The 23,791-nt window shown below is 42.3% G+C and overlaps 1 protein-coding gene across 1 annotated transcript in view; it reads left to right on the forward strand.

The window, feature by feature from the left end:
* Positions 1–23,791, forward strand: part of il12rb2 (interleukin 12 receptor, beta 2a) — a 64,408-nt gene that overhangs the window by 18,407 nt on the left and 22,210 nt on the right. The window contains exons 4-7 of the mRNA XM_060920022.1: positions 92–206; positions 384–556; positions 919–1,061; positions 20,818–20,959. Of these exons, the coding sequence (XP_060776005.1) occupies positions 92–206; positions 384–556; positions 919–1,061; positions 20,818–20,959 (573 nt within the window). The remainder of the gene's footprint in view (positions 1–91; positions 207–383; positions 557–918; positions 1,062–20,817; positions 20,960–23,791) is intronic.

The following is a 23,791-nucleotide window of genomic DNA, read 5'->3' on the forward strand; positions in this document are numbered from 1 at the left end:
GGCGACAGACTAACCACTACACCACCGTGTACACACACACACATATATGTGTCTAATATACCTTATGGATCTTTTTTGTCTTCATTTTCAGATCCCCCTGCATTTCCACAGAACCTCACATGCATTCAGGAAGGAGAATTTGGCAAAGTAAACTGCACATGGAAAACAGGATGGGAAACGCACATCAAGACCACATCACATCTGTGGTTAGTAAAAATCCCTTTTTCTCAACAGGATATTTGACTCAGTAACAGACATGATTCACGACACGTATTCTCACTGAGCGGGTCCACTGATCCAGTCACACACAAGCACACACACTTTCATAACCCTCTGAGTCTGTATTGTGTATCATTACTTACATGAGTTACATTGTTTTGCAGGGTACAAGGATCCCCTCCTGTACGTTATGAAAGTGTCGCAGTCTGTGATGGGACCCGTTCGGCCTTATTTCCTGTCTCAGGCACACAAAGTGACTTCTCAGTCTGGGTCCATGCGAATAACAGCCTCGGCTCTGAGAACTCCACTGTCCTGAGCTTCATGCTTAATGACATAGGTGTAGTAGTCTTAAAAAAGTTGAAGTACTTTGTCATTTTAATTGTTGTGTCAGCTTAAAAAAAAAAAGCCAGATTGTTTAGATTTTACTAAAGGGTGTGGTTGCAGGGTTCTTATCCCAGAGGACAAACCAAACCATTGTAGTTATTGACATAAGTCTACATAGAAACAGTTGTTATACAGAGTGTCCCAAAAGTCTTCATACATAGGCTAAACTATCAAGTTATTACCAAAATGTAACTTTATTAACAAAGCATTCTCTACATGATTGCCATTTCTTGGTAAACTCATGTTAACACACCTGGTCTTATGCATAACAAAACATCTGACCCCACTTCCTTCTGGTGTTCTGTTCATGTACAGTGAAACCACTGAGCCCCAAAATCATCAAGGTGGAATGCACTTCAAGACAATGCCAGCTCTATCACGACAATGCACAGAACATTCAGCTGGTCGAGATCCGATATGAAGAAAATCAGGATAGCTGGAAAACTGTCTCATTCAATGTACGTACACATGGAATACATCACTGCAATTCATAAACGATACACAACATACTCCACTAGTGCTATCATTGATTCATTCATATATTATGATGTGTAAATCAGGACCTATGTGCCTAGGGTGATTTGTGATGGGCTTTAGTGATGGTATCGCCTTCAACTTATGTACACTTACAGCACCTCAATTCATTATACAGTGGATATAAAAAGTGTACACACACCGTTAAAATGATTGGTTTTCTGATGTAAAAAAAATGAGACCATGATTAATAATTTCAGAACTTTTCCCACCTTTAATGTGACCTATAACCTGTACAATTCAACTGAAAAACAAATAAATCTGTTTGGGGGAAAAACATAAAAATAAAAGTACAATAAGCTGGTTGCATAAGTGTGCACACCCTTAAACTAATACTTTGTTGAAGCACCTTTTGATTTACAGTGGTGCTTGAAAGTTTGTGAACCCTTTATAATTTTCTCTATTTCTGCATAAATATGGCCTAAAACATCATCAGATTTTCACACAAGTCCTAAAAGTAGATAAAGAGAACCCAGTTAAACAAATGAGACAAAAATATTATACTTGGTCATTTATTTATTGAGGAAAATTATCCAATATTACATATCTATGAGTGGCAAAAGTATGTGAACCTCTAGGATTAGCAGTTAATTTGAAGGTGAAATTAGAGTCAGGTGTTTTCAATCAATGGGATGACAATCAGGTGTGAGTGGGCACCCTGTTTTATTTAAAGAACAGGGATCTATCAAAGTCTGATCTTCACAACACATGTTTGTGGAAGTGTATCATGGCACGAACAAAGGAGATTTCTGAGGACCTCACAAAAAGCGTTGTTGATGCTCATCAGGCTGGAAAAGGTTACAAAACCATCTCTAAAGAGTTTGGACTCCACCAATCCACAGTCAGACAGATTATGTACAAATGGAGGAAATTCAAGACCATTGTTACCCTCTTCAGGAGTGGTTGACCAACAAAGATCACTCTAAGAGCAAGGCATGTAATAGTTGGCGAGGTCACAAAGGACCCCAGGGTAACTTCTAAGCAACTGAAGGCCTCGCTCACACTGGTTAATGTTAATGTTCATGAGTCCACCATCAGGAGAACACTGAACAACAATGGTGTGCATGGCAGGGTTGCAAGGAGAAAGCCACTGCTCTCCAAAAAGAACATTGCTGCTCGTCTGCAGTTTGCTAAAGATCACGTGGACAAGCCAGAAGGCTATTGGAAAAAAGTTTTGTGGATGGATGAGACCAAAATAGAACCTTTTGGTTTAAATGAGAAGCGTTGTGTTTGGAGAAAGGAAAACACTACATTCCAGCATAAGAACCTTCTCCCATCTGTGAAACATGGTGGTGGTAGTATCATGGTTTGGGCCTGTTTTGCTGCATCTGGGCCAGGACGGCTTGCCATCATTGATGGAATAATGAATTCTGAATTATACCAGAGAATTCTAAAGGAAAATGTCAGGACATCTGTCCATGAACTGAATCTCAAGAGAAAGTGGGTCATGCAGCAAGACAACAACCCTAAGCACACAAGTCGTTCTATCAAAGAATGGTTAAAGAAGAATAAAGTTAATGTTCTGGAATGGCCAAGTCAAAGTCCTGACCTTAATCCAATCAAAATGTTGTGGAAGGACCTGAAGCGATCAGTTCATGTGAGGAAACCCACCAACATCCCAGAGTTGAAGCTGTTCTGTACAGAGGAATGGGCTAAAATTCCTCCAAGCCGGTGTGCAGGACTGATCAACAGTTACCGCAAACGTTTAGTTGCAGTTATTGCTGCACAAGGGGGTCACACCAGATACTGAAAGCAAAGGTTCACATACTTTTGCCACTCACAGATATGTAATATTGGACCATTTTCCTCAATAAATAAATGACTAAATATAATATTTTTGTCTCATTTGTTTAACTGGGTTCTCTTTATCTACTTTTAGGACTTGTGTGAAAATCTGATGATGTTTTAGGTCATATTTATGCAGAAATATAGAAAATTCTAAAGGATTCACAAACTTTCAAGCACCACTGTAATTACAGCATTCAGTCTTTTTGGGTCAGAGTCTAGCAGCCTGCCACATCTAGACTTGGCAATATTTGCCTACTCTTCCGTACAAAAGCACTCCAAATCTGTCAGATTGCAAGGGCATCTCTTGTGCACAGCTCTCTTCAGGTCACCCCACAGATTTTCAATTGGATTTAGGTCTGGGCTCTGGCTGGGCCATTCCAAAACTTTTTGGGGGTCACTGTCATGCTGAAAGATGAAATTCCTCTTTATCTTCAGCTTTCTAGCAGACACCTGAAGGTTTTGGGCCAAAATTGACTGGTATTTAGAACTGTTCATAATTCCCTCCACCTTGACTAAAGCCCCTGTTCCAGCTGAAGAAAAACAACCCCAAAACATGATGCTGCCACCACCATGCTTCACCGTGGGTATGGCGTTCTTTTGGTGATGCGCAGTGTTGTTTTTGCGCCAAACATACCTTTTGGAATTGTGGCCAAAAAGTTCAACCTTGCTTTCATCAGACCATTTTCCCACATGCTTTTGGGAGAGTTGATGGTTTTTTGTTTTGTTTTGTTTTTTGCAAAATTTAGCCTGGCCTGGATGTTTTTCTTTGACCCGACCCCATAGTCCAGACGTATGAAGAATACAGGATATTGTTGTCACATGTAATACACAACCAGTACTTGCCAGAAATTCCTGCAGCTCCTTCAGTGTTGCTGTAGGCCTCTCGGCAGCCTCCCTGACCAGTTTTCGTCTTGTCTTTTCATCAATTTTGGAGGGAAGTCCAGTTCTCGGTAATGTCACTGTTGTCCCATATTTTCTCCACTTCTTGACAACTGTCTTCACTGTGCTCCATGGTATATCTAATGCCGTGCAAATGTTTTTGTACCCTTCTCCTGACTGATACCTTTCAACAGTGAGATCCCTTTGAACCATCTCTGGCCACACAAAGAACAGTGGGAGGGGCCCTGTATCTGGGGGCCAGGACTGGGCAAAAGAGTTGAATCTCTTTTTCAACAGATTTGACTGTGCCACCCCACCCTCCCCCACTCACCATAGTCCTGACCTGTCTGTGTTATCACTCTACCACCCCCCCTCCCCTCATAATACCTCTGACACCAACAGCTCCCTCCTCACACCACATCACCCCCCTCCGCTCCCTGCCAGACCAATCCACACACCTCACCCCCAACCTCACTCTACTGGAGTCACACCTCGGCTACACCCCTCGCCTCTCCATAACAGCTGATCAGGTGTTGAAGGAGCTGAGGAGGATCAAGACGAGGAAAGCTGCTGACCCTGATGGTATCAACTCCAGACTGCTTAAGGACTGTGCAGATCAGCTCTGTGGGATTCTTCTCTACATTTTCAACCTGAGCCTCAGTCTGGAGAAAGTTCCACTTCTGTGGAAAACATCATGTGTGGTTCCAGTTCCCAAGACTGCGCACCCCAGGGAGCCCAGCCACTTTCGGCCAGTAGCTTTAACGTCTCACCTCGTGAAGATCATGGAGAGGATTGTTCTCTCCCACCTCCGACACCTGGTGAACAGCGAAATGGACCCCCTTCAGTTCGCATATCGACCGGGCATTGGTGTGGATGAAACTGTCATTTACCTGCTACACTGGTCACTGTTGCACCTGGAGGGCACTGGGAGCACTGTGAGAATAATGTTCTTTGACTTCTCCAGTGCTTTCAACACAATCCAGCCATCACTGCTTAGGGGGAAGCTGGAGGGAGCTGGTGTCGACTGCCACCTGGCTGCATGGATCATCGACTACCTCATTAACAGACCGCAGTATGTGAGGCTCCGTGACTGTGTGTCTGATGTGGTAGTCTGCAGCACGGGGGCTCCACAGGGTACAGTGCTCTCTCCTTTCCTCTTTACACTTTACACATCTGACTTCAGCTACAACACGGACAGCTGCCACCTCCAGAAGTTCTCTGATGATACAGCCATTGTTGGACGTGTGTCAGAGAGGGTCAATCTGGAGTACAGAGAGGTCATCACGAACTTTGTCGCCTGGTGCAAACTGAACCACCTGCGCATCAACGCCAGCAAGACGAAGGAGGTGGTGATCGATTTCAGAAGGACGGTTTCCCAAATTGCACCAGTGAATATCCAGGGTTTGGACATCGAGATCGTGGAGGAGTACAAATACCTGGGTGTTCACCTCAACAACAAACTGGACTGGACTAACAACACAGATGTCCTGTACAAGAAGGGCCAAAGTCGTCTCCACCTCTTGAGAAGACTGAGGTCTTTTGGTGTGTGCAGGACACTGCTTAGGACTTTTTATGACTCTTTTCTACGCTGTGGTCTGCTGGGGCTGTGGAAGTTCTGAGAGGGACAGGAAGAAACTTAATAAACTGGTCAGAAGGGCTGGTTCAGTCTTGGACTGTCCTCTGGACTCCATTGAGGTGGTGGGTGAGAGGAGGATGTTAGCCAAGCTGACCTCAATCATGGATAACCCCTCTCACCCCCTACATGAGGCTGTGGGGGCTTTAAGCGGCTTTTTTAGTAGTAGACTGCTACACCCATGCTGTAAGAAGAAGAGGTACCGCAGGTCATTCATACCTACTGCTGTCAGACTGTATAACACCCACAACTTGTAACGTAGCACCAATAACCTGTTTGTCGTTTAATTTGCACTACTTCACCACTACTACCTCTGCCATCTCTCATCGATGCAATTATTATGTGCAATAATATAGGCCCTAAACTATTTTTATGCATACTTATATATAATTTATGTATATATGTGTGTATATATATACAGAGTCTACCTGTAATGTGCAATTTTTCCGAGTCTCTCAATAAGGCAATTTTTCTATACTTTTTCACGGTAGATAATGCAAATAGCCCTCTGTATTTAATCCTTCGTTTGTCTATTTTTTATTTCAGTTTTGTTATCTGTTTGACATTTTCTTGCTACTGTAACACGTGAATTTCCCCGATGTGGGATGAATAAAGTGAATCTAATCTAATCTAATCTAATCTAATCTAATCTAATCTAATCTAATCTAATCTAATCTAATCTAATGCTTTGTAAACTCTCTGTGAACCCTGGCTTTTGCTGAAGGATGCAACTGAGTAAATGTCTGAACTTTATTTGGGGTTAATCAGAGTCATTTTAATTGATGGTAAGTGTGAACCCAAAAAGACTGAATGCTGTAATTAAATCAAAAGGTGCTTCAACAAAGTATTAGTTTAAGGGTGTGCACACTTATGCAACCAGCTTATTGTACGTTTTTTATTTTTATGTTTTTCCCCTGAACAGATTTGTTTGTTTTTCAATTGAATTGTACAGGTTATAAGTCACATTAAAGGTGGGAAAAGTTTTGAAATGATTTATTTGGTCTCATTTTTTTTTACATCAGAAAAACCGATCATTTTAACAGGGTGTACACTTTTTATATCCACTGTACTGCTTAAAGGAGAAGGACAAATAGAAAGACTTGCCAAGGAATAGAGAGGGGTTAGGGTTAGAAAAATTAATGGAATGTCATTTTGTGGGCTCTTATTTAGGGGTTTCAGATTAGATTAGATTAGATTAGATTAGATTAGATTAGATTAGATTAGATAAAACTTTATTGATCCCTTTGGGAGAGTTCCCTCAGGGAAATTAAGATTCCAGCAGCATCATTACAGATAAACAGAGAAAAGAAATAGAGATAGAGAAAAACTTCTAGATAAATTAAAATAAATTAAGTATTTACATATACAAATATAAAATAATAAGATGTGGGGAAGAGAGGAAGGGGGGAGAGGGGAGAAGTGGGGTTAGGGTAAGTGTATGTGCGTGTGGGGGGGGGGGGGGGGAGCAGGAAAGATATTGCACTTTATATTGTACATTATATTGCACATTGTCCAGTATTGCTTATTGTTAGGCTAGGCTACTGCTCCTTCCCGTCCTCTGTCCTCCTGTTACCCCTCCTCCCCCCAGAGAGGAGTTGTACAGTCTGATGGTGTAAGGGACAAAGGAGTTTTTGAGTCTGTTCGCCCTGCACTTGGGAAGGAGCATTCTGTCACTGAACAGGCTCCTCTGGTTGCTGATGACGGTGTGCAGAGGGTGACTGGCATCGTCCATGATGTTCAGTAGTTTGTCCATAGTCCTCTTCTCTGCCACCATCACCAGAGAGTCCAGCTTCATGCCAACCACAGAGCCGGCCCGCCTGATCAGTTTGTCCAGCCTGGATGTGTCCTTCTTGGATGTGCTGCCCCCCTAGCACACCACACCACAGTGTAAAACAGGACACTGGCGACCACAGACTGATAGAACATCCACAGGAGTTTCCTGCAGATGTTAAAGGACCGCAGCCTCCTAAGGAAGTATAGCCTGCTCTGTCCCTTCCTGTATAAGTGATTGGTGTTGCAAATTCAGTCCAGCTTGCTGTCCAGCCACAGCCCGAGGTACTTGTAGGAATCCACAGCCTCCACCTCGACTCCCTCGATCAGAAGTGGTCGTGACCTTGGTCTGGACCTCCCAAAGTCAATGACCAGCTCCTTGGTCTTCAAGGTTTTGAGCTACAGATGGTTCCTGTTGCACCACACAGCAAAGTCCCTCACTATGCTCCTATACTCCTTCTCTCTGTCGTCACTGATACACCCAACGATGGCTGTGTCATCGGCAAACTTCTGAATGTGACACAGCTCCGAGTTGTAGCAGAAGTCCACGGTGTACAGGGTGAAGAGAAGAGGGGCCAGCACCGTGCCCTGGGGTGCTTCCGTGCTGCTAATTACAGTGTCAGACGTGATGTCCTTCAGTCTGACGTACTGCGGCCTGTCAGTGAGGTAGCTGGAGATCCAGGTGACCAGGCAGGGGTCCACTCGCATTCTCTTTCATATGAAAGAGGGTGAATACCTATGCACACTCCTATGGAATAGAGGGTTTTTATTTTCATGCATGCATCCATAAGTGACAATCATTACCCAAAAACTGCAGCATTTTGAGAAGTGCTGAGAGTCAGAGGATCAGAATTAAATAAATAAATAAATAAATAAATAAATGTCCATTTTCTTGTAAATTATCAACTTGAGATATCTTTTAAATCATACCACCAGTTTACTTATCTGACTCTCAAGTAATGTAGTTATACAGAAATTAGTGGCATGTTATTTTGTGGACTGTGCATGTTCTCAGGGATGGGTTGCATCATAACAAGACAAAAGTGAGTCATTCAAAAATTTATCACAGCATTTGTTTCTTGTTTAGCAGAGTGGCAGTTCTTTTTTTACTGTATTTTCATTTTATTAAAGTGTCTTTTGCTGAGTAGAAAAGCTATAAAATGTTTTGGTTTTAAATGTGTTTTAAATGTGTGACAGTGTCTTGCAAAAGTATTCATCCCCCTTGGTGTTTGTCCTGTTTTGTCACGTTAAAAGCTGCAATTAAAATGGATTTTTAGGGGGTTAGAGCCATTTAGTTTTCATGTTGCTTGTGTTACAGACTCAGGGTCCTTCCAGAACAGGTTGAGTTATACAGAGATCATGTGACACTTTGATTGCACACAGGTGGATCTTAATCAATTAATTATGTGACTTATGAAGTGAATTGTTTGGACCAGCTCTTAGGGTTTCATACGAAAGGGGGTGAATACCTATGCACAGTCCAGATTTCTGGGTGGGGTTTTTTCATCTTAATTATTGCTTGTATCACAATAAAAAAAAAAAAAACAATTTACACCTTTAAAGTGGTAGGCATGTTATGTAAATCAAATGGTGCTAACCCTCCAAAAATCCATTTTAATTCCAGCTTGTAATGCAACAAAAGAGGAAAAACACCAAGGGGGATGAATACTTTTGCAAGACACTCTCATTTCTACTGAAATCACTATGACAAGTCAACAATTTTAAATATATATAGTCCCCTATAGAAGTGTTGGAATGACATGACAAGGCCAATTCTTATACACACACACACACACACAGTGGTGCTTGAAAGTTTGTGAACCCTTTAGAATTTTCTATATTTCTGCATAAATATGACCTAAAACATCATCAGATTTTCACACAAGTCCTAAAAGTAGATAGAGAACCCAGTTAAACAAATGAGACAAAAATAGAAAACTTGCTCATTTATTTATTGAGGAAAATGATCCAATATTACATATCTGTGAGTGGCAAAAGTATGTGAACCTCTAGGATTAGCAGTTAATTTGAAGGTGAAATTAGAGTCAGGCGTTTTCAATCAATGGGATGACAATCAGGTGTGAGTGGGCACCCTGTTTTATTTAAAGAACAGGGATCTATCAAAGTCTGATCTTCACAACACATGTTTGTGGAAGTGTATCATGGCATGAACAAAGGAGATTTCTGAGGACCTCAGAAAAAGCGTTGTTGATGCTCATCAGGCTGGAAAAAGTTACAAAACCATCTTTAAAGAGTTTGGACTCCACTAATCCACAGTCAGACAGATTGTTACAAATGGAGGAAATTCAAGACCATTGTTACCCTCCCCAGGAGTGGTCGACCAACAAAGATCACTCCAAGAGCAAGGTGTGTAATAGTTGGCGAGGTCACAAAGGACCCCAGGGTAACTTCTAAGCAACCGAAGGCCTCGCTCACATTAGCTAATGTTAATGTTCATGAGTCCACCATCAGGAGAACACTGAACAACAATGGTGTGCATGGTAGGGCTGCAAGGAGAAAGCCACTGCTCTCCAAAAAGAACATTGCTGCTCGTCTGCAGTTTGCTAAAGATCACGTGGACAAGCCAGAAGGCTATTGGAAAAATGTTTTGTGGACAGATGAGACCAAAATAGAGAAGCGTAATGTTTGCATTGCTGCTCATCTGCAGTTTGCTAAAAATTGTGTGGACAAGTCAGAAAGCTATTGGGAAAATGTTTTGTGGATGGATGAGACCAAAATAGAACTTTTTGGTTTAAATGAGAAGCGTTATGTTTGGAGAAAAGAAAACACTGCATTCCAGCATAAGAACCTTATCCCATCTGTGAAACATGGTGGTGGTAGTATCATGGTTTGGGCCTGTTTTGCTGCCTCTGGGCCAGGACGGCTTGCCATCATGGATGGAACAACGAATTCTGAATTATACCAGCAAATTCTAAAGGAAAATGTCAGGACATCTGTCCATGAACTGAATCTCAAGAGAAGGTTGGTCATGCAGCAAGACAACAACCCTAAGCACACAAGTCGTTCAACCAAAGAATGGTTAAGGAAGAATAAAGTTAATGTTTTGGAATGGCCAAGTCAAAGTCCTGACCTTAATCCAATCAAAATGTTGTGGAAGGACCTGAAGCAAGCAGTTCGTGTGAGGAAACCCACCAACATCCCAGCGTTGAAGCTGTTCTGTACGGAGGAATGGACCAAAATTCCTCCAGGCCGGTGTGCAGGACTGATCAACAGTTACCGGAAATGTTTAGTTGCAGTTACTGCTGCACAAGGGGATCACACCAGATACTGAAAGCAAAGGTTCACATACTTTTGCCACTCATGGATATGTAATATTGGATAATTTTCCTCAATAAATAAATGACCAAGTATAATATGTTTTGTCTCATTTGTTTAACTGGATTCTCTTTATGTACGTTTAGGACTTGTGTGAAAATCTGATGATATTTTAGGTCATATGTATGCAGAAATATAGAAAATTCTAAAGGGTTCACAAACTTTCAAGCACCACTCTGTGTGTGTGTGTGTGTGTGTGTGTGTGTGTGTGTGTGTGTGTGTGTGTACACTAGGGTGCCAATAAAAAATGAAGTTATCTATTTCTCAAGTCTCACCCCTCAGTTTTTTTACTTTGGGCTAAATATATCATGCTGTGAAATATTAGCTAAATTTATTGATGTTTAGAGGTGGCACAAACTCCCTGAAATTTGGAATTATTGTGTGATTTTGGGTAATGACTTGTTTCAAAAAAAAAAACTTGGATAGCATGTAAGGAAATCATATGAAGCTACTAATTTGCAGAGATGAAAACTTTATTAAACAATATTGAACACTTAAATACATAGAAGCAATAAAAGGACCAAACATCTTTTTTAAAGAGTACTCTTCTTCACTGTTGGATGCTGTTTTCGATGGTATTTGACAACTTGTAAAATATACTGTTTTTGAGCCTCATGAATGGTGATGCCATCACTGAACTGCTGAACAAGACCTACACCTCTTTCAGCTGAATCGTTGACAACTTTCAGTCCACCAATTAGTCTCTTTCCTTCCTGGTAATCTTCATCTTCTGGCCATTCCTCTGGGGCGTTTCCTAAGAAGCCTGTTGGAATGCGAAGGCTTGTGAACAAAGTGTGGGTGTGCTTTGTAATGAAGGTCTTGATATTTTCTAAATCTACATCTTTTAATAGCTTTATTAAAAACAAGAACATAAATGTCCGAAAATTATACAACAGTAGGATTTTCAGAGGCTTTGTGCCACCTCTAAATATTGTTGCATCTTGTTCTAAATTTATATTTCATTTTCTTGCTATTAAAGGAAAATAATTAGAAGGTGAGACTTTAAAAAATGCAAAAATGAATTTTCCCCATTGTTATGATTAACATTGTTATGATTAACCCTAGTGTACACACACACACACACACACACACACACACACATATATTTTTTTTTTCTGTACAATTAAAACATTTGGATTTGATAATTTGAGATCAAGAAGAAGAAGACAACTTTATTTGTCACATGCACACTCAAGCACAGTGAAATTCGTCCTCTGCATTTAACCCATCTGAAATAGTGAACACACACGTAAGTAAGCAATGAGTACACGCATACCCAGAGCAGTGGGCAGCTATGCTACAGTGCCTGGGGAGGAGTTGGAGGTTAGGTGCCTCGCTCAAGGGCACTTCAGCCCAAGGCCACCCCATTTTAACCTAACCGCATGTCTTTGAACTGTGGGGGAAACTGGAGCACCCGGAGGAAACCCACACAGACACAGGGAGAACATGCAAACTCCGCACAGAAAGGCCTCCAAAAGATCAATATGAGATGATATTGAGAATTTCAGTAAACTTTTCCTGATATTCACATCTACATGCGTTAAACAACTTTGAACGCAACACTTTTTGTTTGAATTCACTCATTTTTCAAACAATCAAAAATATTGGAAAGTGTGACTAACAGGGTTCCTTGTTGCCTTGTTAGATTGACTGATTTTTAAAAATGTTTAATGGTGTAAATGTGACTGAATTCTGCACTTGATTTTAAAAAGGATAAACCAACATGAAGACCAGAGAGCTGGCTATGGGGAAAATCAAGCCATTCTGAAGCTGAGAAAAGAGGGGGAGGATCAATCATCTCCATTGCACAAGCATGGGGCATAGCCAATACAACAATTTGGAATGTCCCGGAAAAGACAGAAACTACTGGAATACTGACAACTAGATATCGAACAGATTGGCCAAGGAAAACAGCAGCAGTTGTTGACAGACACATTGTGAAATCTGTGAAGAAAAACCCAACGTCAGTGACATCACCAACAACCTCCACAGGGCAGGGGTGAAGGTATCACCATCCACAGTTCAAAGAAGAATTTGAGAGCAGAAATATAAAGGGCAAACCACAAGGTACAAACCTCTCATCAGCAATCAGAATTGGAAAGCCAGATTGGAATTCTTGAGTCAAGATGAACTTTTACCACAATGATGGAACAGCCAAAGTATGGAGAAAGAAAAGATCTGTTCATGATCCAAAACATATGCACTCATTAGTGAAGCACAGTGGTGGTAGTCTCATGGCTTGGGCTTGCATGGCTGGCTGTTTCTGGAATAGGCTCACTAATATTTATTGATTGTGATGGAGTGCCCGTCACTACAGTTGAGTATGTGCTCTGACTGCCATACCAATGAGCCTGGCCCTTTGGTGTTGTAGTCAGGGTGCAGGTTTGGTATCCTGTAGACCTGGGTTCAAGGCAGGATAAGGTCACTGTTCTCTTGCTTTGCTACACTGATGCACAGATGGAGAAGAGATTGAGGGGACACAGGTTTGGGGAATGGGTTTTGGGGGAGTTGGCTGGGATAGGGGAGGGGCAAAGGGACAGGGAGAGAGAAGCTGCCTCAGCCAACTCAATCAGTCTGTCCACCGACTCCAGGTGGTGGTGCTGGACCCCCTCTGCTGTTCCTCTTGGCAGCCAAGCAATGAACTGCTCCAGTGCAACCATGTTGAAGATCCCCTTGATGTTGCAAACTCCCCCCCCCCCCCCCCCCCCCCACCATATGTGAATGGCCGAACAACTTTCTCCAGGGTCAGCTGGCGATGCTGCTTGGGGGGTGCAGCTGACGCATTGCAGAATAGTGTGTTTCAGATCCATGTACTCCAGCCTGTTGTCTGTGGGCAGCTGCTGGGCCATGACCTGAACTTCACCAGTCAGGAGTGGCAATAGGTGAGCCATTCGCTGCTCATCCGGCCATCCCCATGCCTCCATGGCTCACTCAAAGAGTACCAAGAAAGCCTTTGGGTTGTCCTGCAGCCCCATCTTAGTGAGGGTGCCATGGGTAGCCTGCAGACTCTGTGGCTGGGGCACCTGTTGGTTGGATGAGATGCAGGATTGCCTGGTAGTCCTCCTGCTGAGCCTGCAGCAAAGCCTCAAAGCGCCGCTCCTGCTTGCAGCACATGGTAACCAGCACCTGGTGCTGGTTCTGTTGGGCAGTGGCAAAAGCATGGATGAGCTCCTTGAATGGTGAGGACTCCATGATGGCATTTGTTCTGCACTCCCAGGTTTTGGCACCAGTGTGACAATTTTAGGAGTGGAGTCAAAGAGGACCTGCGAGACAGGTTTCACAATACCAGCTCACTGTCCAGTTACTGGCCGTCTGAAACACACACAAAATCAGCCAGTAATTAGACACAGGTGTAACTCATCACACGTTATCTGCTGGTTCAACCTGACTCCTCACCGTTCACAGCTGACACTCAACCACATCCTCGCTGTCACATGCATCTCATCTAATTGGGAGAAACGTCATCATTCAGCAAGTCAATGAACCAAAACGCAGCACCAACACAACAAAGGACTTCATCAGCATACATGTCAACCTATACGGAATGTCCGTATTTTATACGGATTTGATTCAATAAACGTAGTATACGGGCGTATAAATAAAGTTATACGGATTCTTTAAAAAAAACTTCAATATTTATCTAGAGCTATAATCAATTCCCACGACAGCCAGTAAAGAGTCTTATGAAATCGCACGTTATCTTGTGGTAGCGAGACTTCGTTCCACTTTTGATCATGCGCACACCGCATTGCGAGAATCCCGCCAACCCGGAAGTCATAGACATAAACATAGACACCGCTTTCTGCGTAGAATCATACGTCATCCTCGCCACCAAATTGGATGTGGCACAGTGGCGATTCTGAGAATAAAGATGCCTCATTCATGTGCTGCGTTTAACTGTACCAACAGGTTTACCGTCCAAACGAGATCACATGGGATTACCTTTCACAGGTGAGACTGGAAAAATACTTTTCATTGTATTTGGTCATTATAACGTAATTTTACAAACAGATTTTTCTGACTTTGTGGCTAATATGAAGTCTCGCGCATAATAGCCGCTCGGTGAAACCTGTCTCCAAACAACGATTTCCTTCGTAACTACGCTGATAACACTTTGTGTTTTTGTCAAACATTGGAGCTTTGTATTCATTCTGAAGGTTTATTGTTATTAATATTGAATAAAAAGTAACTGGGATATATCATTGTTAATTATCATTCAAATTTTAGGTAAATTATTTTAATTTGCATCTTATACGGATTTTATAAGGGAAATACGGATTTTGGAGGTTGGTTATACAGGTTTGTTTGACCAAAGGTTGACATGTATGCATCAGGGGGAAAAAAGAGGAAGGTTTTAGACTTACCATGTCATTCACCAGATCTTAACCTAATTGACCAGCATTTCACCTCCTGAAGAGGAGACTGAAAGGAGAAGACCCCCAAAACAAACAGCAACTGAAAGAAGCTGTGGTACAAGACACGAAAATAATCACATAACAGTTTGGTAATATCAGTGGGTTACTGTTTTGATGTGGTAATTGCAATAAATACAAAACTGAACATTACGTGTTATTCTCTTGAAGACTATCTGTTCCAGTACTTTTGTTCACCTAAATTTCAGGTGTTCTGACATCAAGAGTGCCATGTTCTAAGTTATTTAACATGTCTAGATGTAAATATCAGGAAATGAAAGCTGGAATTATGATCTATTGTCTCATATTCATCTTACACACACACACACACACACACACACACACACACAATGCTAAATTCATGTGAGGCTTTTCAACCTTCCTTATGATAATTCAGTGTTAACCCTGGCAAATGAACGATCCAAAACATACTGAATGCTGAAACAGCAAAATATGCATGTTTTGCAAAAATAAATAAATCTGTATTTAATGAGAATTTTACCAGTTTTATTTACTTTTTGGTCTGTCTTGAGCTATCTTTAGTCTTTTTAGTCTAACAAATTAAAACATTTACTGGCTTTAAGCAAATCCTGAAAGAAGTGCATTAAACCACTGACTTACTGGCAGCACACAAACCTACTGAACAGATGAGTCTGTAGATTACAAACCTTCTGTAGGCTGATTCAGAACTAGACAGATAAATGTCAAGGGGTTTTTGTGATCCTCATGGTGTGACACAACTGCCAAACCTTTTGCACTGTACAAATGATTGGAAGCTGTTTGAACATTTCAGTTTGCTTTTAATTTCCATGCAAACTTCAAAAGACAAAAGTTGTACTACTGACCACATTTCCACTGTTAGTTTATAGATCAAAATATTTATATGGTTTTAAAAAAAGCCAGACAGGGTCGTGACAATAATAGTGGTGTTACATCCTCTAGATGTGACGCTTTAACAGTGCAGAACTGCAGCAAAGAGGAAATGTGACTGAGAAACTGTTTCAAAACTAAACTGAAATTAAACTGAAAAGGTGTGTTCAGTGTACCTTAGTTGCAGACCTGAGGTGCAGGATTTAAAAGCATGTATACCACAGCGCTGTTGAATTCTCAAATTTGATTTGTCAGATACTGTTGGTTAATTTTCTATATGTATTTCTATGGATTAATAAATTTTCCAACAACAGTTCTGGTAGTAACATTGCCTGTCAGGCAAAATACATGATCTCATCTCATTATCTGTAGCCACTTTATCCTGTTCTACAGGGTCGCAGGCAAGCTGGAGCCTATCCCAGCTGACTACGGGCGAAAGGCGGGGTACACCCTGGACAAATCGCCAGGTCGTCACAGGGCTGACACATAGATACAGACAACCATTCACACTCACGGTCAATTTAGAGTCACCAGTTAACCTAACCTGCATGTCTTTGGACTGTGGGGGAAACCGGAGCACCCGGAGGAAACCCACGCGGACACGGGGAGAACATGCAAACTCCGTACAGAAAGGCCCTCGCCGGCCACAGGGCTCGAACCCGGACCTTCTTCCTGTGAGGCGACAGCGTTAACCACTATACCACCGTGCCGCCCAAAATACATGATTAATGTGCTCAATTTTAAGATGTTATAATTTCTAGTGTTACCGCTACTTCACAGGGCACACACTCCACATAATACTCCACATAATGTACAGAATGTAGTGTTATAGGAAATTAAAGTGTAATTTCACCCTCACCTCTGAGCCTAACTCCACCCACTGCGTAATACTGAAAAATGCTTAAAAAAAAAGTGTGCAAGGGGCTGAGAAGGGGGGGGGAGTGGACGGGCTGAGGGTTGATGAGTCTTGATCCTCAATCAGCATACATCACAGACTTCCGCTCAAGGGCAGAAGGCTGGGGGAGGTGGGTTGCCTATCTCTGAATCAAGGATGTTAACAAATTATAAAAATTCCCTGCTTACCCTTTTTGGGTGGTCTTTTTTCCCCTCAAGCTCAGGTCCTCTACCAGAGCCCTAGGAGTTTGAGGGTCCTGCACAGTATCTTAGCTGTTTCTAGGACTGCACTTTTCTGGACAAAGATCTCGGATGCTGTTCCTGAGACCTGTTGGAGCCACTCTCCCAGTTTGGAGGTCACTGCACCGAGGACTCCTATCATCAAGGGGACCACTGTTGTCTTCACAGCTTTTCTGGCTCTTCTTTCAGCCCTTGATATTTATCAAGCTTCTGAAGTTCCTTGTTCCTGATGTTATTGTCACTTGGTATTGCCACATCTATCACCGCAGCCTTGTTCTCCCATTTTTCCACGACTACCATGTCTAGTTGGTTCGCCATTACCAGTTTGTCCATTTGTATCTGGAAGTCCTACAGGATCTTAGCTTGGTCATTCTCAACCATCTTTGGAGGCATTTCCCACTTTGACCTTTGGACTTCCAGTCCATACTCGGCACAGATGTTTCTGTACACAGGCTTGTAGTACTCGAGTCCGATTCATGCCCTAATTTTAAGGACTTGTGACTTGACTTGGACTTGAGCACTGATGATTCAGACTTGGACTTGGACTCGTGCATTAACTGCATTCGGACTTGTAAATTGGAGATGAGGAATTGGATTTTTTCTTTATTTTTTGTAACATGCCATAATAATTTGGCATAAGATATTTATATTTATATCTATGTTAATTTTTGTACTAATGTCGTGCAAGAGTGTCACACCTGTGTGCCTTGGTGCGTGCATCAGATAGACTCTCAGACGTGCTCCGGACAGCACGTGCACCAAGTGGACTCTCGCGCAGGCACCGTAAATGACTTGTACCTGCACAGGATTAACGCTTATATCAGCATGCCGATATAATAACTGTGAAAATGCACTTACTTTGCAAAGTATTGAGTTGCATTATTGATATATTACCGAGCCTTATTTCCTTGTTTGGTTTCCTGATCCTTGATTTCCTGTTTCTCGTCTCTGATTTTGGAGAGTCTGTGGTAGCCTGTTTGTGCCTCGCTCGACCTATTGCCTGTTTCACTGTTTTACGATTTTGCCTGCCATTCTGGATTGTTTATGCTCCTCATTTGTACAGCCCTGATTCCAAAAAAGTTGGGACAAAGTACAAATTGTAAATAAAAATGGAATGCATGGAATGGAATTTACAAATCTCAAAAACTGATATTGTATTCACAATAGAACATAGACAACATATCAAATGTCGAAAGTGAGACATTTTGAAATTTCATGCCAAATATTGGCTCATTTGAAATTTCATGACAGCAACACATCTCAAAAAAGTTGGGACAGGGGCAATAAGAGGCTGGAAAAGTTAAAGGTACAAAAAAGGAACAGCTGGAGGACCAAATTGCAACTCATTAGGTCAATTGGCAATAGGTCATTAGCATGGCTGGGTATAAAAAAAGCATCTTGGAGTGGCAGCAGCTCTCAGAAGTAAAGATGGGAAGAGGATCACCAATCCCCCAATTCCATGCTGACAAATAGTGGAGCAATATCAGAAAGGAGTTCAACAGTGTAAAATTGCAAAGAGTTTGAACATATCATCATCTACAGTGCATAATATCATCAAAAGATTCAGAGAATCTGGAAGAATCTCTGTGCGTAAGGGTCAAGGCCGGAAAACCATACTGGGTGCCCGTGATCTTCGGGCCCTTAGACGGCACTGCATCACATACAGGCATGCTTCTGTATTGGAAATCACAAAATGGGCTCAGGAATATTTCCAGAGAACATTATCTGTGAACACAATTCACCGTGCCATCCGCTGTTGCCAGCTAAAACTCTATAGTTCAAAGAAGAAGCCGTATCTAAACATGATCCAGAAGCGCAGACGTCTTCTCTGGGCCAAGGCTCATTTAAAATGGACTGTGGCAAAGTGGAAAACTGTTCTGTGGTCAGACGAATCAAAATTTGAAGTTCTTTCTGGAAATCAGGGACGCCGTATCATTCAGACTAAAGAGGAGAAGGACGACCCAAGTTGTTATCAGCGCTCAGTTCAGAAGCCTGCATCTCTGACGGTATGGGGTTGCATTAGTGCGTGTGGCATGGGCAGCTTACACATCTGGAAAGACACCATCGATGCTGAAAGGTATATCCAGGTTCTAGAGCAACATATGCTCCCATCCAGACAACGTCTCTTTCAGGGAAGACCTTGCATTTTCCAACATGACAATGCCAAACCACATACTGCATCAATTACAGCATCATGGCTGCGTAGAAGAAGGGTCCAGGTACTGAACTGGCCAGCCTGCAGTCCAGATCTTTCATCCATAGAAAACATTTGGCGCATCATAAAACGGAAGATACGACAAAAAAGACCTAAGACAGTTGAGCAACTAGAATCCTACATTAGACAAGAATGGGTTAACATTCCTATCCCTAAACTTGAGCAACTTGTCTCCTCAGTCCCCAGACGTTTACAGACTGTTGTAAAGAGAAAAGGGGATGTCTCACAGTGGTAAACATGGCCTTGTCCCAACTTTTTTGAGAGGTGTTGTTGTCATGAAATTTAAAATCACCTAATTTTTCTCTTTAAATGATATTTTTTTTAGTTTAAACATTTGATATGTCATCTATGTTCTATTCTGAATAAAATATGGAATTTTGAAACTTCCACATCATTGAATTCCGTTTTTATTTACAATTTGTACTTTGTCCCAACTTTTTTGGAATTGGGGTTGTATTAATAAATGCACCTTCTGTACTTCAATCTGTCTCCCAACCATCTCTGACAGAATATTTCACACTCCCTGACAAAGAGAAGCACATTCACCTGTTCATATGTCATGCTCAGGAACAAACTAATGTTAATGGCACTGAAACAGCCACCATCAAATGGTGTGGTTGGAGTCTTATTCTCGGACTCGACTCAAAATTTTCTTTCATGACTTGGACTTGGGGGGTGGCATGGTGGTGTAGTGGTTAGTGCTGTCACCTCACAGCAAGAAGGTCCAGGTTCGAGCCCCGTGGCCAGTGAGGGCCTTTCTGTGCGGAGTTTGTATGTTCTCCCCGTGTCCGCGTGGGTTTCCTCCGGGTGCTCCGGTTTCCCCCACAGTCCAAAGACATGCAGGTTAGGTTAACTGGTGACTCTAAATTGACCGTAGGTGTGAATGTGAGTGCGAATGGTTGTCTGTGTCTATGTGTCAGCCCTGTGATGACCTGGCGACTTGTCCAGGGTGTACCCCGCCTTTCACCCGTAGTCAGCTGGGATAGGCTCCAGCTTGCCTGCACCCCTGTAGAACAGGATAAAGTGGCTACAGATAATAAGATGAGATGAGACTTGGACTTGAACACTGGGGACTCGAGACTGGACTCGGACTTGAGGTTTAGAGACTCGGCTACAACACTGTCTGTACACAATGCCATAGAGATCTACCAAACGGTCAACTCTATGTCAGCATTGGCCTTGCAAGGTTCAGGATGATTTTAACCACTAGATGGCATTTTGAGCCATTTTCAACCCATAAAATGCAGATAAAGTATCGTACAGCTCAAAAAACACGTTTATTTATGCAGTACCTCTTTAATCAAGTTCAGAGTAGTAACAGTAATTCTGCTTCACATCACACCACATCATCCCGCCCTGTCACTGATTACTTTCTTTGAAATTGCTTAATCATTTCTGAACTACCCAGCAGACACAGTTATTTAAAAATTTAATAGCAGCAAAATTGCTAGCATTGCTTCAAAGTGTTCAGAATGAGGACCTAACTTACTTTCACATCTTTCAATTAAGAAATGTAATTCCAATTTCTTTGAACTTTTCTATTTATGACATAGTCATATGATGTACTTTAAGTTCATCTGTACAATTCTATAGAGTGTTTTTATTTGATGAAACCCCTTTTAACCCTTCTTATCTCTCTTCAGAACACACATTCAACAACTAACTGGACTATAACATCACTGAACCCATACGCCACATACACATTTGAGATCAGATGGAAGCTTGGCCCAACGAGAGGTCTGTGGAGTGAGTGGACCTGGATCGAAGGCACAACTGATGAAGAAGGTGGTGATTAAAACCATACTGACACTTTTAGTCTGTTCATGTGATTTTAACTCAAAGGTTATATTTAGTTGACTCATTTAAAGCCTAGCTGTTTTCATGATATATGTACATGGTGAATTCAGGAATGGGGAGTGTAATGGAAACAGACATACATGATCGTGTTTGATAAGAGCACATTCTGATGTAGGGTTTTGGCTGACTTTTTTTTTTGTCAGAAGCACAGCTACATGGAGGTGGTGGTAGAGGTTCCTGCTCTGTCTTTTCAGATCACTTGCATCAGAAAGAATGCTGATAGATGTGTTTATGGTTTAAATGTAAAATGGACATCACATGGACTCTTGCACCACTTTCTAGTTTCTAGTACAATAATAATAATAAAACTTAATTGTGCAGCAGGCAGCATTGCCTCTTCACAGCTCCAGTGTCCCTAGTTCAATTCTGAGCTTGAGTTACTGTCTATGCAGAAGTTCACATGGGTTTCCTCTGGGTTCTGCAGTTTCCTCTAGATAGGCTCTGGATCTGCCACCATGGCCCGAACCAAGAGAAAGTGGTTATGGAACATGAAAGAATATCGTGTCATCTAAAAAGCTGATTTATGCTCACATTGGCAGGGTTCTTGGTGTCAATCTTGCCAGAGTGCCTCTTGAGATGAAAAATAGCAGCTTAGACAAAGTGTAACCAAAGCAATACTGGCCCCACTGGATAATTATCCAGCTTATGTATCTAGATTTATTAAAAACGTACATTAGTTTTCTCGATATTTAGCATAACTGTGGCAAAGAGGATGCTTTGTGTTTTGCTAAATATCTAAATATCTCTTCTTTGACTTATTGTAAATCTTATATATTTGCTCACTAACAAGTCTAAGGGCCCAGTCCCACAACACCAATAATTATAACTATACCTCTGCCTGAATTTAGTTCCAGTCCGAAGCAGTCATACCACAACTATAATCTTGACTATAATATTACTTGGTCCTGCCACTCAGGGAAATAAATGCTTGCAACTTAGGAATAGTCATGGAAACTTTTTTTCCAAGTAGTAGCACATTATTCCAGGTCATACTGTACAACTTGGACTTCAAAACAACCCATGTACATACTCTGGTGGTTGATAAAATACGGATAGGTCACGAACTATGAAAATATAATAAAAAAGGACAAATGATCTTGAACAAATAATCGAGAAATCCATAGAATTCAACAAACCGGTATATATATACTTCATAGACTTCTCCAAAGCATTCGATAGTGTGAAGCTTCCCTGTCTATGGAAATTTCTTGAAAGCACCAGAATCAATAAACCTACTAAAACTCACCTACGATAATTCAAAAGCATTCGTCAAGACTGATATTGGCACCTCTAGATCTGTTAATATCTTTAAAGGAGTGAAACAATGAGATGTACTCTCAGCTATACTCTTCTGTATTGTAATCACCACAATACTCTCTAAAACTGAAGATGAATGTCAATCTGGATTCTCAATTGGCGGTCACCTCCTCTCCAATCTCAGCTACGCTGATGATCCATCCATCCATCTATCTATCCATCCATCCATCCATCCATCCATTTTCTACCGCTTATCCGGATCCAGGTCGTGGGGGTAGCAGCCTAAGCAGAGCAGCCCAGACTTCCCTCTCCCCGGCCACCTCCACCAGCTCTTCCAGGGGAATACCGAGGCGTTCCCAGGCCAGCCAAGAGATGTAATCTCTCCAGCGTGTCCTGGGTCCGCCCCGGGGTCTCATCCTGGTGGGGCATACCCAGAGAACCTCCCTTGGGAGGCTTCCAGGGAGCATCCTAACAAGGTGCCCGAACCACCTCAACTGACTCCTTTCAATGTGGAGGAGCAGCAGTTGTACTCTGAGTGTTTCCCGAATGACCAAGCTTTTTACCCTGTCTCTAAGGGAGAGCCCAGCCACCCTGTAGAGAAAACTCATTTCTACCACTTATATCCACGATCTCGTTCTTTCGGTCACTACCCACAGCTCGTGACCAAAGGTGAGAGTGGGAAAGTAGATGGACCAGTAAATTGAGAGCTTTGCCTTTTGGCTCAGCTCTCTCTTTACCACAACAGACTGGTTTAGTGTCTGCATCACTGCTGACGCTGCCCTGATCCATCTGTTCAACTCCTGCTCCCCCTTACCCTCATTCGTGAACAAAACCCCGCGATACTTAAACTCCTCCACTTTAGGTAGCAACTCCCCCCTGACCTGAAGTAGGCATTCCATCCATTTCTGGCTGAGTACCATGGCCATGGACTTGGAGGTGCTGATCCTCATCCCAGCCACTTCACACTCGGCTGCAAACTGTCCCAGCGCATAATGTAAGTCACAGATTGATGAAGCCAACCGGACCACATCATAGACATGATCCTGATGCCAGCAAACTGGACACCCTCCACCCCTTGGCTGTGCCTAGAAATTCTGTCCATAAAAGTTATGAACAGAACCGGTGACAAAGGGCAGCCCTGGCAGAGTCCCACATGCACTGGGAATGAGTCTGACTTACTGCTGACAGTGCGAACCAAACCTGCTCCAGTCATACAGGGTCCAAATGGCCTGTAGTAGTGGGCCCTGAACCCCATATTTCCAAAGCACCCCCCACAGGGGACCATGAGGGACACGGTCATAAGCTTTCTCCAGGTCCACAAAACACATGTAGATCAGTTAGGCAAACTCCCATGCACCCTTCAGTACCCTTGTAAGGGTAAAGAGCTGATCCAGTATTCCATGGCCAGGAAAAAACCGCATTGTTCCTCCTGAATCCAAGGTTTGACTATTGACCGGACTCTCCTCTCCAGCACCACAGCATAGGCTTTCCCAGGGAGGCTGA

This window comes from Neoarius graeffei, chromosome 4, assembly GCF_027579695.1.
Source record: "Neoarius graeffei isolate fNeoGra1 chromosome 4, fNeoGra1.pri, whole genome shotgun sequence".
Lineage (NCBI taxonomy): Eukaryota > Metazoa > Chordata > Actinopteri > Siluriformes > Ariidae > Neoarius > Neoarius graeffei.